This window comes from Rhinoderma darwinii, chromosome 8, assembly GCF_050947455.1.
Source record: "Rhinoderma darwinii isolate aRhiDar2 chromosome 8, aRhiDar2.hap1, whole genome shotgun sequence".
NCBI lineage: Eukaryota > Metazoa > Chordata > Amphibia > Anura > Rhinodermatidae > Rhinoderma > Rhinoderma darwinii.
The window spans coordinates 100,582,474-100,603,919 of record NC_134694.1 but is presented as its reverse complement, the minus strand read 5'-3'; the positions used below and the strand labels follow the sequence as shown (position 1 = coordinate 100,603,919).

At 42.9% G+C, this 21,446-nt stretch overlaps 1 protein-coding gene across 8 annotated transcripts in view; it reads right to left on the bottom strand.

Annotated features, from left to right (window-relative positions):
- Nucleotides 1-1,423: 1,423 nt before the first annotated feature.
- Nucleotides 1,424-21,446, bottom strand: part of LOC142659643 (SLAIN motif-containing protein-like) — a 28,945-nt gene continuing 8,922 nt past the window's right edge. For 2 of the 8 annotated variants that reach the window (XM_075835992.1, XM_075835986.1), the window contains exons 2-9: nt 16,152-16,775; nt 14,829-14,968; nt 12,078-12,227; nt 8,500-8,640; nt 7,584-7,898; nt 5,396-5,533; nt 3,327-3,627; nt 1,424-2,824 (exon numbers count right to left, since the gene is read on the bottom strand). In XM_075835992.1, the coding sequence (XP_075692107.1) occupies nt 2,761-2,824; nt 3,327-3,627; nt 5,396-5,533; nt 7,584-7,898; nt 8,500-8,640; nt 12,078-12,227; nt 14,829-14,968; nt 16,152-16,762 (1,860 nt within the window). In that variant the 5' untranslated portion in view covers nt 16,763-16,775 and the 3' untranslated portion in view covers nt 1,424-2,760. Of the gene's footprint in view, nt 2,828-3,326; nt 3,628-5,395; nt 5,534-7,583; nt 7,899-8,499; nt 8,641-12,077; nt 12,228-14,828; nt 14,969-16,151; nt 16,776-21,446 lie in introns of those variants that run through there. The other 6 variants (XM_075835985.1, XM_075835984.1, XM_075835991.1 and 3 more) reach the window with 5 other exon arrangements.

Here is a 21,446-nt window from a genome sequence, read left to right as displayed (position 1 = left end):
CACATAAAGTGACATGTCAGATTAGAAAAAAAAAAAATCGACTTTGTCCTTAAGGCCAAAACAGGCTGGGTCCTGAAGGGGTTAAACTATTAAAAAATAGAAATCGTAATTTCTGATTGTGTGACTGAGGAATGTAAATAAAGCTGATTGAAGACCGCATCGATTGTGGTTTCACTTTAATTGCCACGACATTCCAACAGCCTTAGACCTCATGCACATGACCGTGCCCGTGCCCGTAATCACGGACCGTGATTGTGGGCACGGGCAGCAGCCCGCATTTTCGGCCCACTCTCCCGTACAGAGTACGATGATGTCCTATCTTTTGCAGTACACTTCTACGGCATGGACACCTATCCGTAGTGATACGGAAAGGTGTCCACAGCCAATCGGACCGAATGGGTCCGTAATTGCGGACCGTATTACGGTCCGCAATTAGAGAATTTCTACGGTCTTTTTCATGGGGCCTTAGAGTCTTTTGCAAAATTATGGCAAACGGGCACAGCTTTGAAAATATTGTGGCACACAAATTGACCATGACATAAACACAGCCTTCAACATGGGTACAATACGCCAATCTGAATGAGGCTTAAAACTGTATTGTGGCCGTAGCACCCGGATCCCATAGTTCTACTGAACCAATGTTACAACACCATAGAGCTATAGTTCAGTAACACCAGAACAGACTGTTGAACTTGGGTACAATATGCCAGTCTGAACGAGGCCTAAAAGGCTTTTTTGTTTATTTATTAAGAGTCTATGAGATTTAAGAAATCATGCCCGCTTTCTTCCAAAACCTCTTGATCATGGGCTCGGTCCCTTCCCCAATTTACTTGGAAGAAAACGGTCATTTTTCTCTTTTAACCCCTATATCATTTCTAAAAGTCCTCACCATTTTTCTTTGGACATAAACAAAAATGTTCCCATTCACCGAATAACAAGCGGAGGTGGAAAATCTATTACTTCTCACAGCTGATTGTTTGCTTCAATTGGTACCAGTCTAGGCAATCCTCTGAGCGGATCATCAGCAGCACAAAAGGGCCTCTCCTGTCCTGATAGTTTTATAGAGTATCAGTGTAAGAAAATGTCCCAGCACCCACGGATCAGAGGATTGATTAGAAAGGCTACAACCGTAGCAGATGCTGAGCTATGAGAAGTATTTAGGGTTTATTCTCACATGCTGTGAATGAGCATATAGTCCTGACATTCCTATTCAATATCTGTACAGTCCACATACAAAATCTAGCAGCGCCGGGCTTGTTATTTTGCAGAATTCATAGTGACATGTGATTTTACAGAATGAAGCTTCAAAATAGGTGACATGTAAATGTCAGCTCTGCTACATCAGTAGATGAAGTGTTTCATTACAAAGGAGCATATCGTAAGCATCTCAATAACCACAGGCAGTAATAAGACGACAGCGTAATTCACATTTCTCCATTTACTAAGAGGTTGTCAAGCAGGAAATCAAAAAGGTGACGTTCCACAAAACATTCTCTTCTACACAATGCAACTAAATCCACTTTATATAACCACACAAATATTGTGCACCGTCCTCATTTGTGATTGCAGCTCAGCCAGTGTTTGTGGCGAGGGAATTCTTTTTCCAGTGACTTCATCATATGGGAATAGATCTTTGTATATACATTTATTCACACGTTAAACTGCTTTAACTCCACAACTTTAAAAACTTGCTGATGAAAAACCATCCCTGTTTTGAAGTAGAAAAAAAAAAAATACAAAAATGTTTAGAGTCCTCTGAATGGTCAGATAACAGAAAACTATATATAAAAAAGTTAAGACCATCTACATTACATCGGTTTCTAACAATTCACATGATCTTCAGAAACTGACAGTGTACGGCTATCCACGCACGTCGCGATGATGTAATTTTGCTGGGCCAAGATAGATTAGAAAACCATCAAGCAGGAAAATGGCGGCATCTCATGGAAGTCAGATTCTTAGGAAATTGATCGGCTCCGTTTTTCAAGTTTCAAACACATCTAATGTTTACTGAAGTCGGCGTCTGGCCGTCCAAAAGAAGAAAACGAGTCCTTCTAGATGGCCACATTTATCTTGCTTGGAGTGCACCCCCCAAGCTTTGTAATGAAGGGCATGTTTGTCCAGACCAATGCCCCAAAAAGTAAGTAGTTCTGACTGAGGTGGGTGCCATATCCATCCCTGCTCCATGATAAATACACACTTATCAAGCCGGAGTCTTCCATTATGCCGAGCAGACAGGGTAGTCATGACCGCCCACCGTATGCAGCCCCGGTCACCAACGCCAGCTTCCATGTATGCATGGGCCAGAACATCCCCACCCCCTCCACAAAAACAGCTCTTCTCCTCAAAAGACTTGTGCATGGTGGGATGGGATTTGGGAGGTGCAAATTTTTATTTTATTTCTTTTTACTCCGAAATGTCTGCCTTCAACACGTGTAGACAGAACCTCAGCAGCAATAGTGCAAAAATGTCCAATGACAATTTTTTTTTTATTTTTTTTTTGTCCTTCTAAAACCAATGTCTCAGTGTTAAGGTGAAAACAGATTCATCTGCTACAACAAGCAACAAACACAGAAACCGACTGAGAAATGAAAAACCTATAAAAAGGTAAACTATAGTCAAGACGCAAAAGGAGTCTTCAGATCCAGCAAAAACGTAAGGGTCTCCTGTTTTTATTTTTTCTTCCTCTAAAATATTTAAAGTCCAGCCCGCTGGACCTGTCAGATCAGAAAAAAAAAAAAGCCTCATCTTTGGAGTGATTTAATAGCATCCTTCTTTCCAGGAATCATCATCCAGAGGACTTGTCCTTGAGGAATTAAGTGATCTGCTATAAAAAAATAAAAAAAAAGATACAATTCAGGATTTTTTTTCCTTTTTTGCTGAATGGAAGACACAGTTTATATTCTATTTAGCGTCATTATGTATCAGACCTACGGATCGAGATTTGTGGCTCTCCAGCGGTTGTAAAACTACAACTCCACAGGCTGTCAAGGCATGCTGGGAGTTGTTGTTTTCTAACAGCAGGACAGCCACTGATTGGGGAACACGTCCGGTTGAATTTAAAAAAACAAAAACGGTATATGCCAAAGATATCTATAAGACAAAGACCAAACCTGTATGATCAGCGGACTGCACCAGTCAGTCACACCCGTATAGACGTCGCTGTGCCTGGATAAATAAGCTTCACTAATCTACATTACAATGTTCCATCAACAGATGCAAAACTCATTCTGAAGATCTGAACGGCTTGTGGGTCTTATCGGTTTGTGAAAGCTGAATGCTAAACCTCCCATCACACAGTAGGATTTAAGAAATAAACATCTCACCTCTTGGAAGGCTGCACCATCTTGCTTTTAGGAGCAGTGTGCCCTGAAGAGGACGGAGATTTTACACCTGAGTGTTTCATAGAGGGTTGAAGGTTACTGGTCTTTGAAGCCCCAGGAATCGGTGGAGCTAAACCAGGTGAAGACATCTTCCGGATAGCACTTGAGCTGTTATAACCGGAGGATTTTACTGGCTGTCTGGAGTTCATGAGGGAGCTCGTGCTTAATCCTGCTTTGATGGGCTGGCGGACACCTGCTTGATGGCTGGCGCCAGAACTGTACCGCATCTTGCCTTGTGGGACATCTACAATACAAGCCGTAGTGTGTAACATCAGTTTAACACATTAAAAAAAATATGTATAATATGAGGAACAGAAGCCCATGCTGCTAAATTAAATACTCTGAATACCTGTGTCGTGCCCTGTTAGGTCAAAACCGTGGTATGTTTATTTCAAACAGAACCGCAGAAAATCCTGTGTCAAGCCCCGCACCCCAATAGGTCATATGGACATTGTTTTCTTCATGAGACAACCACTAAGGCATCACCAAGGCAGCAATAATGGAGATCCATTGTAGGGGGAACAGGGTACTGAACTACTCCTTTAACCCCTTAGTGACCAGCCCATTTTAGGCCTTAATGACCAAGCTATTTTATTCGTTTTTCTATAGTCGCATTCAAAGAGCTATAACGTTTTTATTTTTTCGTCTACATAGCTGTATGAGGACTTTTTTTTTTGCGGGATTAGTTGTGCTTTTTAATAGCACCATTTTTGGGTACATATAATTTTTATATTAACTGTTATTAACCTTTTTGGGGGGGGGATTATAAAAAAAAACTGAAATTCCGCCATTGTTCTATGCGTTTTTAAATTGACGCCGTTCACTATACGACGTAAATAACATGTTACCTTTATTCTATGGGTCGGTACGATTACGGCGATACCACATATGTAGAGGTTTTTTTATGTTTTACGACTTTTGCACAATAAAAACACTTTTGAACTAAAATTATTTGCTTTTGCATCGTCGCTTTCCAAGAGCTGTCATTTTTTTATTTTTCCATCAATGTAGTGATTTTTTGGGCTTGTTTTCTGCGGGACAAGACGTAGTTTTGATTGGTACTGTTTTGGGGTGCATGGGACTTATTGATTCATTTTTATTATGACTTTTTTGGGGGGCAATGGAAAAAAATTGCAATTTCGCCATGGTTTTTTGTGTTTTTTTTTTTCGGTGTTCACTTTGCGGTTTAAATTACATATTAACTTTATTAATGGAGTCATTACGGTCGCGGCGATACCACATATGTGTACTTTTTTTTTTTTTACACTTTTACTAAATAAAACCACTTTTTATGGAAAAAAATTGATTTTTTACTGTACTTTTTATTAATAATCTTTATTTCACTTTGATGACTGATTTTATTAGTCCCACTAGGAGACTTTACCATGTGATCTTCAGATCGCTGCTATAATGCTCTGGTATACTTCGTATACCAGAGCATTATTGCCTGTCAGTGTAAATCTGACAGGCAATCTGTTAGGACGTGCCTCCGGCGCGTCCTAACAGGAATATGTCCAGGGCAGACCTGGGGGCTTTTATCAGTCCCCCGGCTGCCATGACACCCCATCGGAGACCCGCGATTGCATTCGCGGGCCGCCGATGGGTGAGAGAGGGAGCGCACTCCCTCTGTAAACAAAGTTAAATGCCGCGGTCGCTATTGACGGCGGCATTTAACGGGTTAAACGGCCGAGATCGAAGTAAACTTCGATCTCGGGCGTTGGAGCAGGAGCTCAGCTGTCATCAGACAGCAGAGCCCCGGCTCCTGCCTGCACAGGAGACCCGTGCAGGACTTAGACTAGGCTGACGTGAAAAGGCGTCAGCCTAGCCTAAAGCCCAGTAGTGAATCACGTTAAAAGGCGTATTAGTGGTCACTAAGGGGTTAAAGGTGTAGAGAGAAAACAAGCATCCAAATACTGCAGATTAGCCTGCACTGGAATTCTACAAAGTTTAATAAAACAAATCTTATGATCAGTGTTGCTTTATCACACATTGTATCCATGCTCAGTACATACTGCCTGTAGGCTGCTGAATCCTGGTTAGTCGGCCACTTGGCCCCTGGAGATCAGACTCCAAACTACGACTGCTTCTCACCGCTTCCAATGAACGTAAACTTGTTTTTGCAAGATTGGGCATGCTGTGTCTCAGGTCATCTAAAGTAAAAACAAAATATAGAACAATAGTTATTCAGAGCCAAGCCAAATTAAGGAATTGAGGTACATCTGCCATCAGATAAGAACATCCTCCTAACCTGCCTAAAGGTTTTGTCCAGTCAAAAAAATAAATAAAAACAAAATGGCCTATCCCCAGGTTAGGCCATCAATATCTGATCGGTGGGGGTCTGACTCTCGGCTGCTTTGAAGGGGCCGCGGCACTTATACGAGTGAAGCTTTCCCTTTCCTTATCTGCTCGTACTGTAAATTGCCGACACTTGTAGTGGCGGTTCACAGTATTACAGTCTTCTCCCATTCAGATGAATAGAAGGTTGTAATACTGTAAATCACCCCTACAAGTGGGTCGGCCATTGACAGTACGAGCAGTGACAGCAATGACGGGGAAGCAGCACTCGTAAGAGTGCCGTGGCCCTTCAAAACAGCTGATCGGCGGGGTGCCAGTAGTGGGACCCCCACCGATCAGATGTTGACGGCCTATCCTGAGGACAGGACATCAATTTCTCATAACCGGAAAACCCCTTTAAGTCCATATTCTTAATAGGGACAATATCACCGTAATCGTAGTCTACTGGGCTGCAGTGGATCTATGAAACGTTCTGTGAATGTCCACGTATGATAAGTCTGGCAGGCGACATTAGTATTGCCGAGTGCGGATAGATTGAAATAAACCAAATAGGAAAAATACAATTTTCTTGGTCTAGGATATGTGGTTCTAAAAAGAACATATGAATTCCAATATAAATATTAAGGGTATATTTTGACGGTGATTGAAGTACAGTAAGGGCTTGTCCACACGTAACAGAATTGCTGCAGAAAATTATTTCATAATTTCAGTTACAACTGGCAAACATTCCGCTGCGGAAAAACCGCACCATTTCCTGCAGAAAATGGTGCGGATTTTGCTGCGTTTTTTTCCAGTTTGTGAGATGGTGAGATCTCCTCTGAAAACCACAGCAATTCAGTCCACTTTCCGCAGCAGGAACGGACATGCTGCGGTACGAAAAATACGCTCCGAAGGTGAATTTCTGGCTCAATTTTACGCAGCGTGGATGAGATTTGAAATTCCGGGGCGGAAAATCCACAGCACTTCCATTACGACGTGCAAGTCCTTAAATTACAGTTAAAAACCGCATCTGAAAACATCATGTGTTTTTTTGATGCGATTACAGTAAAAACGCAACCACATCGAGAAACGTATCACATTGCGGCAAAAAGGCATGTGGCTTTCACCACACCGCAACAGCTGAATACACCTTTAGGTTAGGCATACACTAGGCATATCCGCTGCGTAAAACTACACAGCGCATCCGCCCCAGTGGCCACATGGAATTTCACCCGCAGGACCACACCAAATTGTGGTGTTTTTTGGGCGGCATGTCCGCCGCGGAAATACTGCAGCAATTATATAAAATTTTAAAAACAAAGTTTATACTTGCCCTCTTGAGCATAGCCCGGCCTCCTGGGAGGACGCTGTAGTCCATGTGACCGATGCAGCCATTGATTGGCTGCAGAAGTCACATGAGATAAAACACGATCCCAGGAGTCCAGGCCACGCTCAGAAAAGAGAATCTCATCGCTAGGACAAGGGCCGGGGGTAAGTATGAGCTTTATTATGGATTTCAAATTAAAAATACCTTTTTTTTTCCAATTGTGATTTATGCAGCAGAATCGCAGCGGTTCTGCCGCAAAAGTTGCAACACCTAACTCTTTGTTGTGGGTTTTACCTTAAGGAAAACACGCAACATAAATTGACATGCTGCGACTTCAAAAAAACCTCCGGTCAAGACGGTTTGGCTTGGATAATTTATTACATCAGTCATTACAGATTATAAAACCATTAGCAATCATTCCTTATGTGAACAATGTAAGGATTTTATCGCATTTCCTTGGGAAAAAAATAAAAATCAAGGAGAACCCAGCATTTTCTCAAAATTCTGTAAGTATTACATTCCAGTCAGAGGCAGGAGGAGGAAGAAAAGTACTGGTTTTCACAGACCAGCACCCCAAGTGACATGGACTATTGAATTACCTTCATAACCTGGGTATTTCATCCGCTCTTGCGCTTGATTTTGCATAGATCTGTGAGGTGGTCTAATGCGGGAAATGGTTGATTTGCTTTCACCTGTGGCTGAAGGGGACTGGCAACGTGGTGAACTGAGAGGAGATGGTGAATAGCGGTGAGCACTACGGTAGGACAGAGAACAGTCACAGTCATCGTCGTCCTCCAAACTATATGTGTCAAACTCCTGATCACTGAAAGTTCCTCTTCTGAGAGAGTTGAGGGAGGCACTAGAACTGCGCCGGGAGACTGAGGCGGAGCTGGAAGCATAGTCCTGCCGGAGACCTGCAAAGCGGCCAAGACACTGGCGTTATATAAAAGCTAAAATGCACATCTTCAGTATAAATACAATGCAAATGAATAGGCACCCATGTTATAACTCTCCACTCTGGCTAATTTATGGGTGTCCTGATGGGACAAACCTTTAAAAACAGTATCCTATAGTTCTGTCAGAGCTGAAAACAAAGCCGCTGTCCTGAAACCAGGTAACAATTGTGATTGGCATCAGGGAGAGCAGATGCAACGTATATCTCAAGTTACGAGAGTAGCTACGCGTGAACACGTAAAATGGAACAATGCATTTAAAAAAAAAAAGTTTTAGGGAACGGATGGTAACGCAAATTCATAATATACAACAAAAGGTTCCGAAAATGTTGACACCTCCTGCGTGCCAAGGAATTTAATTGAACTTATTTGTCACAGAAAATATATTCAATTGGATTTGTTCGGCACCAAACGTAAAAAAAAAAATTCTCAACATGGAGAATACATTTCCTAACAACCAGATGATGTGTAACCAATGCTATAGAACATACTGATGAGAAAACGGAAGTGTCAGGCAGCCTGAAAGCCAAATACTATACAATATATCCGCTATGGGTCTTACTTTCCTCCTGAAGTCTGGCCATAACTTGAACATCAGTCAAATCTTGAAGCTTGTACCCCATAGATATGGAGTCATCGGATGTGCTTAATTCACTGTCCACAGAGGACTGAGAGCTGAGTGCAGAATGGACGCTCATGTAACCTTTAGGAAACAGAAAACTAACTGTTACATCATCACAACAAAATATGCACAGAACAGGTTAAAAGGTGCCAAAAGATGGAGGATCTGGTAAGAGCTGACATAGCATGAATCTCCAAGATAGAATAAACCTTGTAATTTATCAATCCTTTAATTGTGGCCATAAGTAACAAGACTTTGCAAAATAAGGCTGTTGGGAAAAGTCAGGACAGAGATCCTATCCTTACGGAAGACACACCAGACGCTTGGGTAAAAAGCAAGGGTCCTTCTACACGATGGGCCGCAAAACTAGCGCCGACGAGATAGGAACACGAGTGCTGATCGCGCTTTTCACAAGGAGCAACGATCAGTGATGGTTGGGGACAAACTATTGTTACTACGACCGTTCCTCCCCATACATTTCCACCATGTCGGCAGCACACCTCCCTGTTTACACAATTTTATTGGCCGCATAAACAAGGCGATCAACGAGCGTTTGGTCATTCATCAGCTGATCGTTGCCCTATTTACTCAGAGCAACGGAAAGGAGTGTTCATATGAACGCTGGTTTGCTTGAACATTCACCCGTGAAAAGGGCTTTAAGACATGTGAATTGGGATCACGTGAGAAAAACTGGTGATAGAACAAAGTTGAATTCAGCTATAAAACAGAAGGTATAGTTTATTTTGGTCTTTCCTGCTGAAGATTCTCTAACCCTATAAGCGTGTTTCATAAACTTTTCTATGGAAGTCCAATAATTCTGACTCTTAGGACAGTTTCAGACGAACGTGTGCGTTTTGCACGCGCAAAATACGCTGCGTTTTGCGCGCGCAAAAGGCACTTGACAGCTCCGTGTGCCCTGTTCATATGGATGCGCGGCTGCGTGCTTTTCGCGCAGCCGCCATAATTATGACACTCCGTTTGGATGTTTGTAAATAGAAAAGCATGTGGTGGTTTTCGGCTTACAATCATTCTTTTACGGCTGTTGCGCGAATAACGCTTGTCCCACGGAAGTGCTTCCGTGGGGCATGCGTGATTTTCACGCACCCATTGACTTCAATGGGTGCGTGATGCGTGAAAAACCGAAATATAGAACATGTCGCGAGTTTTGCGCAGCGGACTCATGGACAGTCTGCACTGCCCCATAGACTTGCATAGGTCCGTACGACCGCGTGAAAACCATGCGGGCTGCACGGACGCAAATCACGTTCGTGTAAATCCGCCCTTACTCTGGCTCCAACCAAATCACATTGATACAACTCCAGGCTCATCCATTTCCGAAAGCATTTATCTTTTGCAGTTGATGTAAAAAGCTACTTGTGTTGTAAGTCCTGGAACATTGCCCAGCGCAATAAAGCAAAACCTCATACAACGTGACTGACAAAAACAAACACATGTACCTTTCACCTGACAAACCGGATAAGTCAAAGTGCACAATAAACCACACAAGGATCAGACATGCCCCAACATCTGGCAACCGTGGGATTAGTCCTGTCACGGACCTCACCCTGTGGTCAACGTGTCACTCCCTCCCTCTCTGTCCCTCCCTTTGTTTTAGGTTCAGCTCCTTTTGTTCAAGTGAATTTTTTTTTTCTTTTCCTCTGCTAATTTCTGTAAATGCCGGTTGTAGCTCTCTATGCCTGGTGAGTGAGGGGCCTCTTCGTCGTGGGATGTAAGCCTTGCTCTAACCAATCAGCTGACACACAGCATGCAGTCTCCGACACAGTGAGAGAAACTGCAGCTGCATCCCCCTCCTCTAGTTAAAATTTAACACAGATTTTATAGAGGGCTGAGAAGGCCTACGAATATTTACAGAGCCTGCAGGCAGGAAAAGGGAACTATTGGGAGGAGAAAGCCACTTTAAGCTACGTTCACATCTGCGCAAGTCAAATCCCTTGTTCTACGTCATCATAGGGGCAGAGCAAAGAAACGGACGGATCCATCGTGGTGCCTGTCATTTTCACAGAGGAAAAAAATAGTGCTACATGCTGCACTATTTTTTTTACTGTCAAATGTGACTGAACAGAGACCTCAACGCAGATGTGAACAGAGCCCCCACCGACAAGGTAGGTTCCAACATCTCATTCACATGCACTATTTATTAGTAAGAATAAATAAATAAATATATATATATATACATACATTTTTTTAACATGATAGATGCCATGCCTGAACTATTTCACTGTGCAACAATTTTCACAAACACCTGTTATTTATAAAAAAAATAAAATAAAAACACATACCCCCATACCCATATATTTTATGAGAGTAGACACCTGACACATTTGCATCAAAGCGTAACATGGTGTAGAAAAATACATAAAAATTTGTTTGTGGCTAAACTTCAGATCCCGATCTGTACAACACGACCCCATAAAAATAAAAGTTTAAAACGTGCAGAGTTCATACATGCCCCTTAGGCTACATTTACACGAGCAGGACAGATTTACGCACCTTAATCTGCCCACGTGCGTTGCGTTATGCATCACGGTGCTTTGCGAGTGCATGCGTTTTTCACGTAGTCTCAATCGCTTTTTTTTTTTTTTTAAATGTAATTGATGCGCAAAAAACAAACAAAAAAAAAAACACGGACAGCATGTGCATCCGCGTGCTGTCTGTGGTTTTCATGCACCCATTGACTTCAATGGGCGGCTACGTGCGTGAAAACGCACCAATATATAGGACATGCAGTGAGTTTCACGCAACGGACTCTCGCTGAGTGAAAACACACGCATGTGTGAAAGGCCCTATTGAAATTAATGGGGCCGTGTGCTGTGCGTTGTTTTAACGCAAAGCACAGACGAGATTCACGTTCGTGTGAATGGGCCCTTATACTTTTGTCTACATGCACATATCTTCACATAATCACCAGAACTGAAGGGACCAACAATCTCTTGCCGGAAAACATCCAAGTCAAATAGCAGAAAATTTCTAGTATCCCCTCACCCCCTTTCACAGGTCACTAGAAGGTTGTACAGGGGGAGAAATTGTGATCAATCTCCCTGCTGCCCCCCCCCTCCCTTACAAAGACACAAAGCCACAAAGCCAGGAAGTAAAATTTTTCATCCCGCTACCTGACTTCGATCGAGTGTTGCTCCGCGAATATTACACCTAGAGCTTTGGTATAATTTAAAGGCCATGATTCTGGGCTTTAATATGATACCAAGCTCTAAAGTCTAGCCGTGGCAAGTGCTTAAAACGTATTACAGGTTCTTGGCAGTGAAAGGGTTAAATGGATGAACTTAATTTCTATTGTTAATATTGGTTGATTGTAGACATTAATTCACAGGAAATTAGTTTTTCAGCTGGTTGTTCTCTTTTTTGTGGTTGGCACATTGTACGATATAAAACCTAACAGATCACGGATAATAAAATGAAATTACTTAGGTTAGGTCTTAAACATCAAAAACAAAAATCGTGTCGTGTTGGTTAGAGAACATGCAATCCACAACATGCCATACCTGAGCTGCCACAGGTTAGTAGTGGTTTGTTAGTGGATTTGAGGCACCCCGGTGAGTTTAGTGTATTGCTACAACAGCTGGTCTCGTTGTTGGCGCTATAAGCACTTGGCGATGCCAGCGGACTGCAGTACAGGCTTTTCCATCTACTTGCTACAATGACAATTTGAAAGCATAACAGTATTAGTTGAGATAAAGAGAAGAGATGCAAATGCCATTACAGATCAATCAGACAGGGGTAAGAAAAATGTATAGGCCGAGGGATTGGAATAGAAACAATGCTTACCTTGTGTGGCCTCAAAATACTGCAAAGAAAGAAGGTTTTCATAGCTGTAGTTCATGTGTGTAAAGTGACTACACATGGAAACAATGCTGTGCAAGAAAGTCAACGCTTCAGGATAGACATCACAAATACAATGTAAAGACCATGCATACAGCAGAGGTGGACAAAACACTTTCAGGAGCCAGTCAAGACTATTCCAGCGGCCTGATAGACATTTTTTTGGGGCCTGGCACTAAAGAGTTTTTATAACAAATAGAAAATAACCCAAAAAGTAAGGCGGCAGTGTTCAACCTACAGGCACATTGGCCGCAAAGCTTCCTGGCATAGTTTTAATCCAGTTTAAAGAGGCTGTCACCAGATTATAACTTGACTATCTCCTACATAATGTGATTGGCGCTGTAATGTAGATAACAGCAGTGGTGTTTATTTTGAAAAACGATCATTTTTGAGCAAGTTATGAACTAGTTTAGATTTATGCTAATAAGTTTCTCAATGGACAACTGGGCGTGTTTTTACTTTTTACCAACTGGGTGTTGTACAGAGGAGTGTATGACGCTGGCCAATCAGTGACCAATCAGTGTCCTACACTTCTCATTGCTCCAGCCTAGCATGATCCACAGCACAGTGTGATTGTGCAGTGAAAGAAGCTGGGCTGGAACAATGAGAAGTGTAGGACGCTGATTGTTCACTGATTGGTCAGCCTCATACACTCCTCTGTACAACACCCAGTTGGTAAAAAGTAAAAAACACGCCCTGTTGTCCATTGAGAAACTCATTAGCATAAATCTAAACTAGCTCATAACTTGCTCAAAAATGATCGTTTTTCAAAATAAAAACCACTGCTGTTATCTACATTACAGCGCCGATCAGATTATGTAGATCGGGCTCTTATAATAGTGAAAGAGCCTCTTTAAATAAAGTAAAAAAAAAAAAAAAGTCTTATATGACCTAGCGCCAGGTCATCCTTAAGTCGAACTGGGTAACTGACCTGAATAGCGCTGTCTGCCTGATTCCAGCGCTTTTCTTTTTTTCCAGAACCCCCCCCCCCCCCCCCCCCGTTCCAGAGATATGGCCCACTGTTGTGTTGGCTCCCTATATGCAAATTTGCTGTAGTTAGACAACCGGGTGGAGCTAGCTCCCCCTGCCTCCCCCTGACCAATCAGCACGAGGCAGCTTGAAGGCAGTTCACTCCCTGTTGGCCAATTACAGAAAATAAGCATATAGGGAGCCAACAACAGTGGGCCATATCTCTGGACCGGGGTGGCGTTCAGGAACCAAAGAAAAACCGCGCTATTCTGGTCCATTAAACGTATATGACCTAGTGACCGTGCCTCTATTTGCAAGATACAAACATCTTCACGTACAGTCATAAGAAAAACAAAGTACACCCTCTTTGAATTTTATGGTTTTACGTATCAGGACATAAAAAAAACCCATCTCCTTAGATGGTCTTAAAATGAGGTGAATACAACCTCAGATGAACACATGATAAACTACACCATGTGGTCATTTATTTATCCTCTTAATTCCTATTGAAGGGTGTACTTGGTTTTTCAAATGACTTCTCCAATTTGGCCTAGTTTTTGTTAAATAAATAATGACACGGTGTAATTTGTCGTGTTGTTCATCTGAGGTTGTATTCACCTAGTTTTAAGACCACCTAAGGGGATGTTTTTTTTATTTTTATGACCGGATACGTAAAACCATAAAATTCAAAGAGGGTGTACTTTGTTTTTCTCATGACTATTTAATGGGGTTGTGTGTCTAGTAAAACCACATATATGTCTAACTAGGGCAATACTGTGTGTAGGAAATACTGCAGGATCCCCTTCACATCTGAAGCTACTCGGGAGAAGGGAAACTACTGCAGGAAGACAAGCACTTACATTGTGCTCCGACATTGACGGCTGGGTCCCTACAAGATCACCTGCATGTGAGATCTTATCCAAAAGGACTAACTGAGCTGGCCCGATGATCGACTGATCACTGCTGAGAAAACACTGACTACTCAGGAAAGGCATGACGTGCTAAGGCGGCCATAGATATGAGATTTTTGTCATTATTGCTGTGAATTTCATATATAGGTCTATTGTCTGATGTCTCCTGTCAGGGAGCACAAAGATTGTACAAATTGGATTTCAACCAGTCCGAACCCATTGCTTCCAAGATAAGAGGTGGCAGGTTAGATTATCTGCCTGGCGCTTTTCCCTTTTCTTCCACAGAAATAACATGCCTGTTTGGCCAAGCATGTTAATGGTCAAGATCCAGGTTTCCTGCCATTAATATAATCTGTTCTCACGCCAGTGTGAGATCTCGATTGTGTTTGATCACTTAATGTTCAATGCATTGAGTGTCTCGGTCGGTATAGAAAAGTAACCACAACTTGGCATCGGATATAGTTTCCCAAAATCTGAGCCTTTGTTGCATTTTCGAATGGTTTTGGGGAAACATTAATGCATCACTATACAAACCTTGATCAAGCTTTCCAATTAATGTTCGACAGGCAGCTTCTGTCTCTGGGCTGTGGTGATCCAACACCTGTCTGCACCAATTTATGGGCGTATCCGGCTTCTGCTCTGCAATTACCATCTTCTTTGGCGACACGTAAAGCCTTAAAATAAAAAATAATTTAGTTAGCGAGTCCATAATCTATGCAGACTGAGTAAAGAGATAATCCTGTCCACCTTCTTACCTTAATCACCATAGGGATGTACCAGACGCAGGTCCATGAGTAGGACACAAATGACCCCACTTTAAGCAAATTCTCAGAATTTCATCAAATGTCCAAAAATACGCTCTAAGATATCAGCCATCGCCATCCTCTTGCATCATGTTATCATCACAAACAACTTTCATACTGGTCCCATTTCCAGAAAAAAAGCCGAGTGAAACCACGGCCAGTCATGCAGTATTACATGGCGGCAATTCAGATAAATAGCCATCCATTTAATACATGTCCACAAGAGTGGAAGCCGCTCTTACACATCAGGTCTCTGCTCTGGCTCATAGAGGGGGTACCAAGCAGGGGGCACCACTGACATTTCAATACCCTAATACAGCTTACGAATAAGGATAGTCTTCATGGGACAACCCCTTTATCAACTTGACATAAGTCTACACTGCCATTTAGTTTTAGGGTGAAATGCCCTGTAATCACAGAGCTTATAAAAAAAATTAACGAATGGAGAAAAGCCGCAATACCAGACACAGCCTATGGACGGGAGTGGCACTGTTTCTGGAAGAAATCTGCATTATTTTTCTAATCTCATCCGACACTTAATAAAACTGTAGGGACTTTCGTGCCTTTTCCTCACCTATGGCAAAACATGAAAAAGGTTTCTCTCATTTAGGGGCCGTTACAATCCTGGTGACAGATTATACACATCCTACTCTAGTCAACAGGTTTAGCTAGAAATAACAGGACATCTACTATAATATTTGTTAACTGACTAAAATGCAAAAAAAAAAAACTAGGTCGAGGGATGTTTCTCTCCATGCTGACGCTGGTGAACATGGCTTAAATATTTCAAAGCAGCAAATTGCTTCTGCATTACTGGAGACTTCGAGCTGCAATGTGTAACCAGCTATAATATTAGTCTGTCCTTTTAAAAGCTTTGCTAAATCTGACCAGTTACATATACCTAAATCATATTTTAAGCCCCCCCCCCCCCACACTCATCCAGAAGTGTGACCTACATAGTAGACCATATTAATTCACAACATGCCACTAGTGAAAATCAGTCGCCTCTCTCCATAGTCCCATCTACTAATCACCCTGGTTGTAAAGAACATACCAGCAGTCCTCTTCATCCTCACTGAATGTACCCAACTCCAGGACCTCAACCTCATCCAGTGCAGCGTCATCCAAGAGAACTAGATCTCCACTAGAGCTTCTCTCAGACATGTTGCTTATACCCTCCTCCAGGTCAGTTCTTCCACTAACGTCCAGGCTGAAGAAGGAGCTGTCGTCCGTGTCACAGTGATGCTCTTCCTTACTGGCTGGCTTGAAGTCAGAACACACCTTCTCATACTGCACTTGTGAGTCCACCCGCAGACGAGGGATGTTCTCCTTCTCGGAGTGAGTCTGATCCAGTTTACTATGAAGGTCCGGGATGATTTCCAGATCTCCCATCTCCGGCTGAATGTTCATGCTGTTCATGACTCCTGAAGAGTGTAAAGTAGAGAGGTGGTTATCCGTTCCGGGCTCATTGCTTGTGCTTTGCAGGTTCTTCTTTACCCGTAACTGCTGGTTCTGAATTTCAAGTTTTCTGACCAATTCATGCAGCTTGCGGACTTCTTTTAGCTCGGAACTTGTGTCAGCTTCGCTTTCTCCGTCCATGATACTGTCGCTGGTCGCTCTCATGTGGTCATGCTGAATGCCAGGGGAACTCTCAGGGACCACCATTGTCAAATGGGCTCTGCAAAGAGAAGACATTTAGATGTAAAGAAAGTCTTCAGGAAGGACCTTAAAAAACTTAGTCTATCTTTATTTGTCCCCTGTCATCAGCCATTCCATGCCAGGGAGAAGCAGACTATAGTCCAGATGTCCTCATGATCCCTACTTTATCTCACATCTCCAGTCTCCTTGCAGGAGACCCACAAAAACAATTGCTAACCTAAAGACCCTTTAACACCAGCCAATATTGTTCGTAAAAACGAGCACCGGTCAACAAGACCGTTCGTTTATCAACACTCTTTTGACAAGGAGCTGTGTAAGGGGACAAGCGATTGTAACTGCGATCGCTCGTCTCCGTACATTTCCATCACGTCAGCAGCGCATCTTCCCGTTTACACAGGGGGACGTGCTGCGGACAACGATCATATTTATTGCTACATAAACTATACGATCAGCCGATGAACGAGCGTTTGCTCATTCATTGTCTGATTGTTGCCCTGTTTACAAAGGGCGATGATCGGGAATGAACGTTTACATGTAGGCGTGTAAAAGGGCCCTAAGATTTTAACTATTCTAGCCCTGGGGAGCCACTGCCAACTCCACCTGCAGGAGCAGAAATGCAAGCTATTCTCTTGAAAGGTGAAAACAATCTACAAAACACCACGAAGACCCACAGTGGTCACTGCCAACGGCTGCCAGGCAGCAGGATGAACCCATTTGGGAACTGCCTGGTAAACTTTGAGCTCAGAGTATCAATTAGTGAAGGACTCTCTGATTAATAATTACAAGTACTACTGTAATATTGTAACATGGTTTTAACATGTGGCTGGAAGGAGGGCGGGTGTGTGTTCACGAGGAGAAATGCACTAGTCAATATGTACACAAATAAAATGTACTTAAGGGAAAGTGACAAATGAGAGCAAATAATGTAATGTGCACGGTCAGAAACCTGTATTTACCCATTACACTGGAGCGACTGCCATACGCATACACGCCACCTCAGCTACCAGGCCCCTAGGATTGTTTATTCTATTACCTCTCGAAGGCAAGTGCATGTACAATCCAGCCCACCTTAAATAAACAGTGACATTACAGTGCATGGCTATAACTAGTCAACGTAAACTAAATATAAACGGCATGTGCAAATGAGAAAAAAAACAGTAAGGCCCCATGCACACGAACATAAAAATGCTCGTAATTAGGGGCCCATGGACTTCAATTGGCCAAGGGTACCTCGCCGTATGCTTACGGGAAGGTGCCCGTGCCATTGAAATATATAGAACATGTCCTATTTTAGGCCGTAATTACGGCACGGGCAGCCCATAGAAGTCTATGGGGCTCCCGTAATTACAGGCGACTACGTGTGTGCACCCGTTATTACGGGAGCGTTGCTAGGCGACGTCACTAAATAGTCACTGTCCAGGGTGCTGAAAGAGTTAAACGATCGGCAGTAACTGTTTCAGCACCCTGGACAGTGACTTGCAATCACAATATAGAGCAACCTGTAAAAAAAAGGACGTTCATACTTACCCAGAACTCCCTGCTTCCTCCAGTCCGGCCTCCTGGGATGACATTTCAGCCCATGTTACCGCTGCAGCCAATCACAGGCTGCAGCAGTCACATGGACTGCCGCGTCATCCAGGGAGGTTGGACGTCGAGAGGGACGCGTCACCAAGACAACGGCCGGGTAAGTATGAATTTATTTTACCTTTTTCTGCCGAAAGGGCTGTCCCTTCTCTCTATCCTGCACGGATAGAGAGAAGGTCTGCCGATTACTGCAGTATAATTTTGCAGCGAAAACGTGCCCGTAAATACGGGTCGAATACGTGTGACCAAGGACCCGTATTTACGGGAGGACAAAAATACGTTCGTGTGCATGAGGCCTAAGGTAAAGGGATTTTCCCACCATTATAAGGGATAGTATGCTATCATTTCTTCATTGGGAGGGGACCTGACTGCTGGGACCCCCACAATGCTCAGAATGGAGAGGCCACAGTGCAAGTTAAAGGGAATGTGTTGCCAGCAAAACATGTTTTTTTTTTTTTAGTTAAACAATTAGTGTGTAGGTGATTAAACATTGTTCTAATTTTTTTCACGAGTCAGGAAATATTATAAATTGGATTAAATTTATAATATTTCCCAGCACTGGTCACTAGATGGAGCAATTCCCAAAATTGCAGCATTGCATGTGGTAAAGCAACCACATTGCTTTATGCTGCAAAATTGGGGAAAAATCCCTCGCTCTAGTGAGCTCTGAGAATCCCCCCCCCTCCTTTATCCTGGCTAGTGCCGGGAGAAACGAGTGGTTTGAACGGTCTAACCTCCTACACTGTGTGTCGCCATTTTTTGAGCTAACACACAGTGTAGAAGGTTTACATACACTAGTAAACACACACACTGAAACACGAACATACATAGAAATCACTTACCTGCTCCAGTCGCCGCCGCTCCCTCCGGTCCGTCCGCTGCTCCATGTGCACAAGTCCGAAAGCCGCGACCGGAAGTAGTAATCTTACTGTCCGGCCGCGACTTCCCGTCCACAGGAAAATGGCGCCGGACGGTGCGCATTTCAAATTGGACTGTGTGGGAGCGGCGCATGCGCCGTTCCCACACACACGGCGTACACCATAGTGGATGGAACAGGCCCCGTTCGCAGTCCCTATGGGACTGGAGCTGCCGTATTCCATGTCTGTATGTGTCGTTAATCGACACATACAGAAATGGAAAAAAAAATGGCAGCCCCCATAGGGAAGAAAAAGTGTAAAAATAGAAAAAAGTAACACAAATAAATATAAACGTTTTTAATAAAACCCACATAAAACTGATATAAAAAAAATAATTTTGGTGACACTGTTCCTTAAATTGATGTGCAGATAAAATCTGATTGAGACATGGGCTTTGCCGTCCACTGCCTGGCTTTGCCACTTTATTCAGGTGATTGACAAGGGTTGAAGGACTTTGTACCCTGAAGCATACACGCAACCCAATATAGCTCAGGCCCAATTCATTTTAATGGGATTTTCTGATGGAATTTCAATCTGTTAAAAGCGATTTAACAAATGTTACAGTAAAATACCTTTAAATTGGCATTAATGGGACCTGATGGGTAACAGGCAATACCGTCTACTATGGACGCTATATGTAACAGTCAATTGAATTCTCACACAATTGCTGCAGACTGAGCGAAAATCTGCAACAATTTACAGCGTAATACATGTGGATGGAGTTTGAGAATTTGCCGTGGATTTCATTCTTTGCGATGCATCCGCGGTGGAAATATTCTGTAATGTGAACGGGGCATTGTGCAGGCATCTCAGCTCCATTCATCTACCCTGGACCTAACAACAGATGAGAAATGATCACAGATCTAACATTTATCTCGCCTATGAACAGGTGATAAATGCCTTTCAATAAAGCAAGATCTCATGGGAAGTGTTACTAGTATTCCTTCTTAATCTCTAGTATGTTATCTATTGGTAATTGGTTTAGGTGGTTGTTACATTATTATAATTGGTAAACTTCCATTCCCCCCAATGTATTGTTTGTATTCGTAAAGCTAGATAACAGAACTAAACTCCACCATAAAGGGCCCCATAAAGCAGATGCCAGTCTATCCTGTCACATCTACCTGCTTGATCTTTCCTACTGTTTGCGGAGGCCGGGGCGTGCACAGGACAGCCTTTGGCAAGCAAGGAAACTAAATGCCTTGTGCACAATATAAGCAATCACATGGAAAATGTAAAAGTAAACTGAGCTCCCCCACTGACCAGGAACAAGCTCGCTGCCATTAACGCCTTCCTCGAGACCTCCGGCAAACATTAGAGAGAAAACAGGCTTCCCCGGAGAGCTGGACTACATAACTAATATTTCAAAGGGAAAACGTTCTTTAAAAAAGGCGCAATAAAGTGCCAGCAGCAGCTTGTAAAACATATTCACAAATGGGAGCAGAGGTGTGCCTTATAAAAAATGGCAGAATACAGGTGATAAAGGTTGTATGAGATTAGAGAAAGGGTCTTTATTTTCCCCCACCGCGCCAATCTTCACCATGAACTGATTTAGCAACTCAGTCTGATATTCCATTCAAGTGAAAGAGGCTAAGATCTTATTCACACAAACGTATTTGTCATCAGTTTTAACAGACCGCACGCTGACACATACAAGTCAATGGGGCTTTTCACACATGTTTTTTTTTTTTAATTCTTTCAAGGAGTGCATGTTGTTTGCAAGAAAATCCCAGCATGTCCCATTCTGGGACATTGAAGTCTATGGCTGCCTGAAGGAAAAAAAAACAAAAAAAAAAAAACAGCTCAAGGACTACATCCGTGTGCTGTCTATCACTCATCAGAAATGCAGGAAAAAAAAAAACTAACTTGAAACGCAAACCTTCATATGCATAGAAAATTGTCAGATTTTTGCAGATGCAAATTGGACACGCTCATTGGAATAAGGGCTTGGCCTGTACTGAGAGGAGCGTTGTAAGGCCTCATTCATATCTGCGTTGGAGGCTCCGTTAGGGGCCTTCATCGCAGATCCGGCCAAGATTACTGGAGACAATAGTGGTCTCTGGTAATATCAGACACACCGACGGAAAGCTGGCGTAACCTATTAAAGTCAATGGGCTCTGTCGGCCGCTGGCGGTGTCCGTCGTGCAACGTAACCATTGCTTCCGTTATTCTCTTATTCTGCTCCTCTG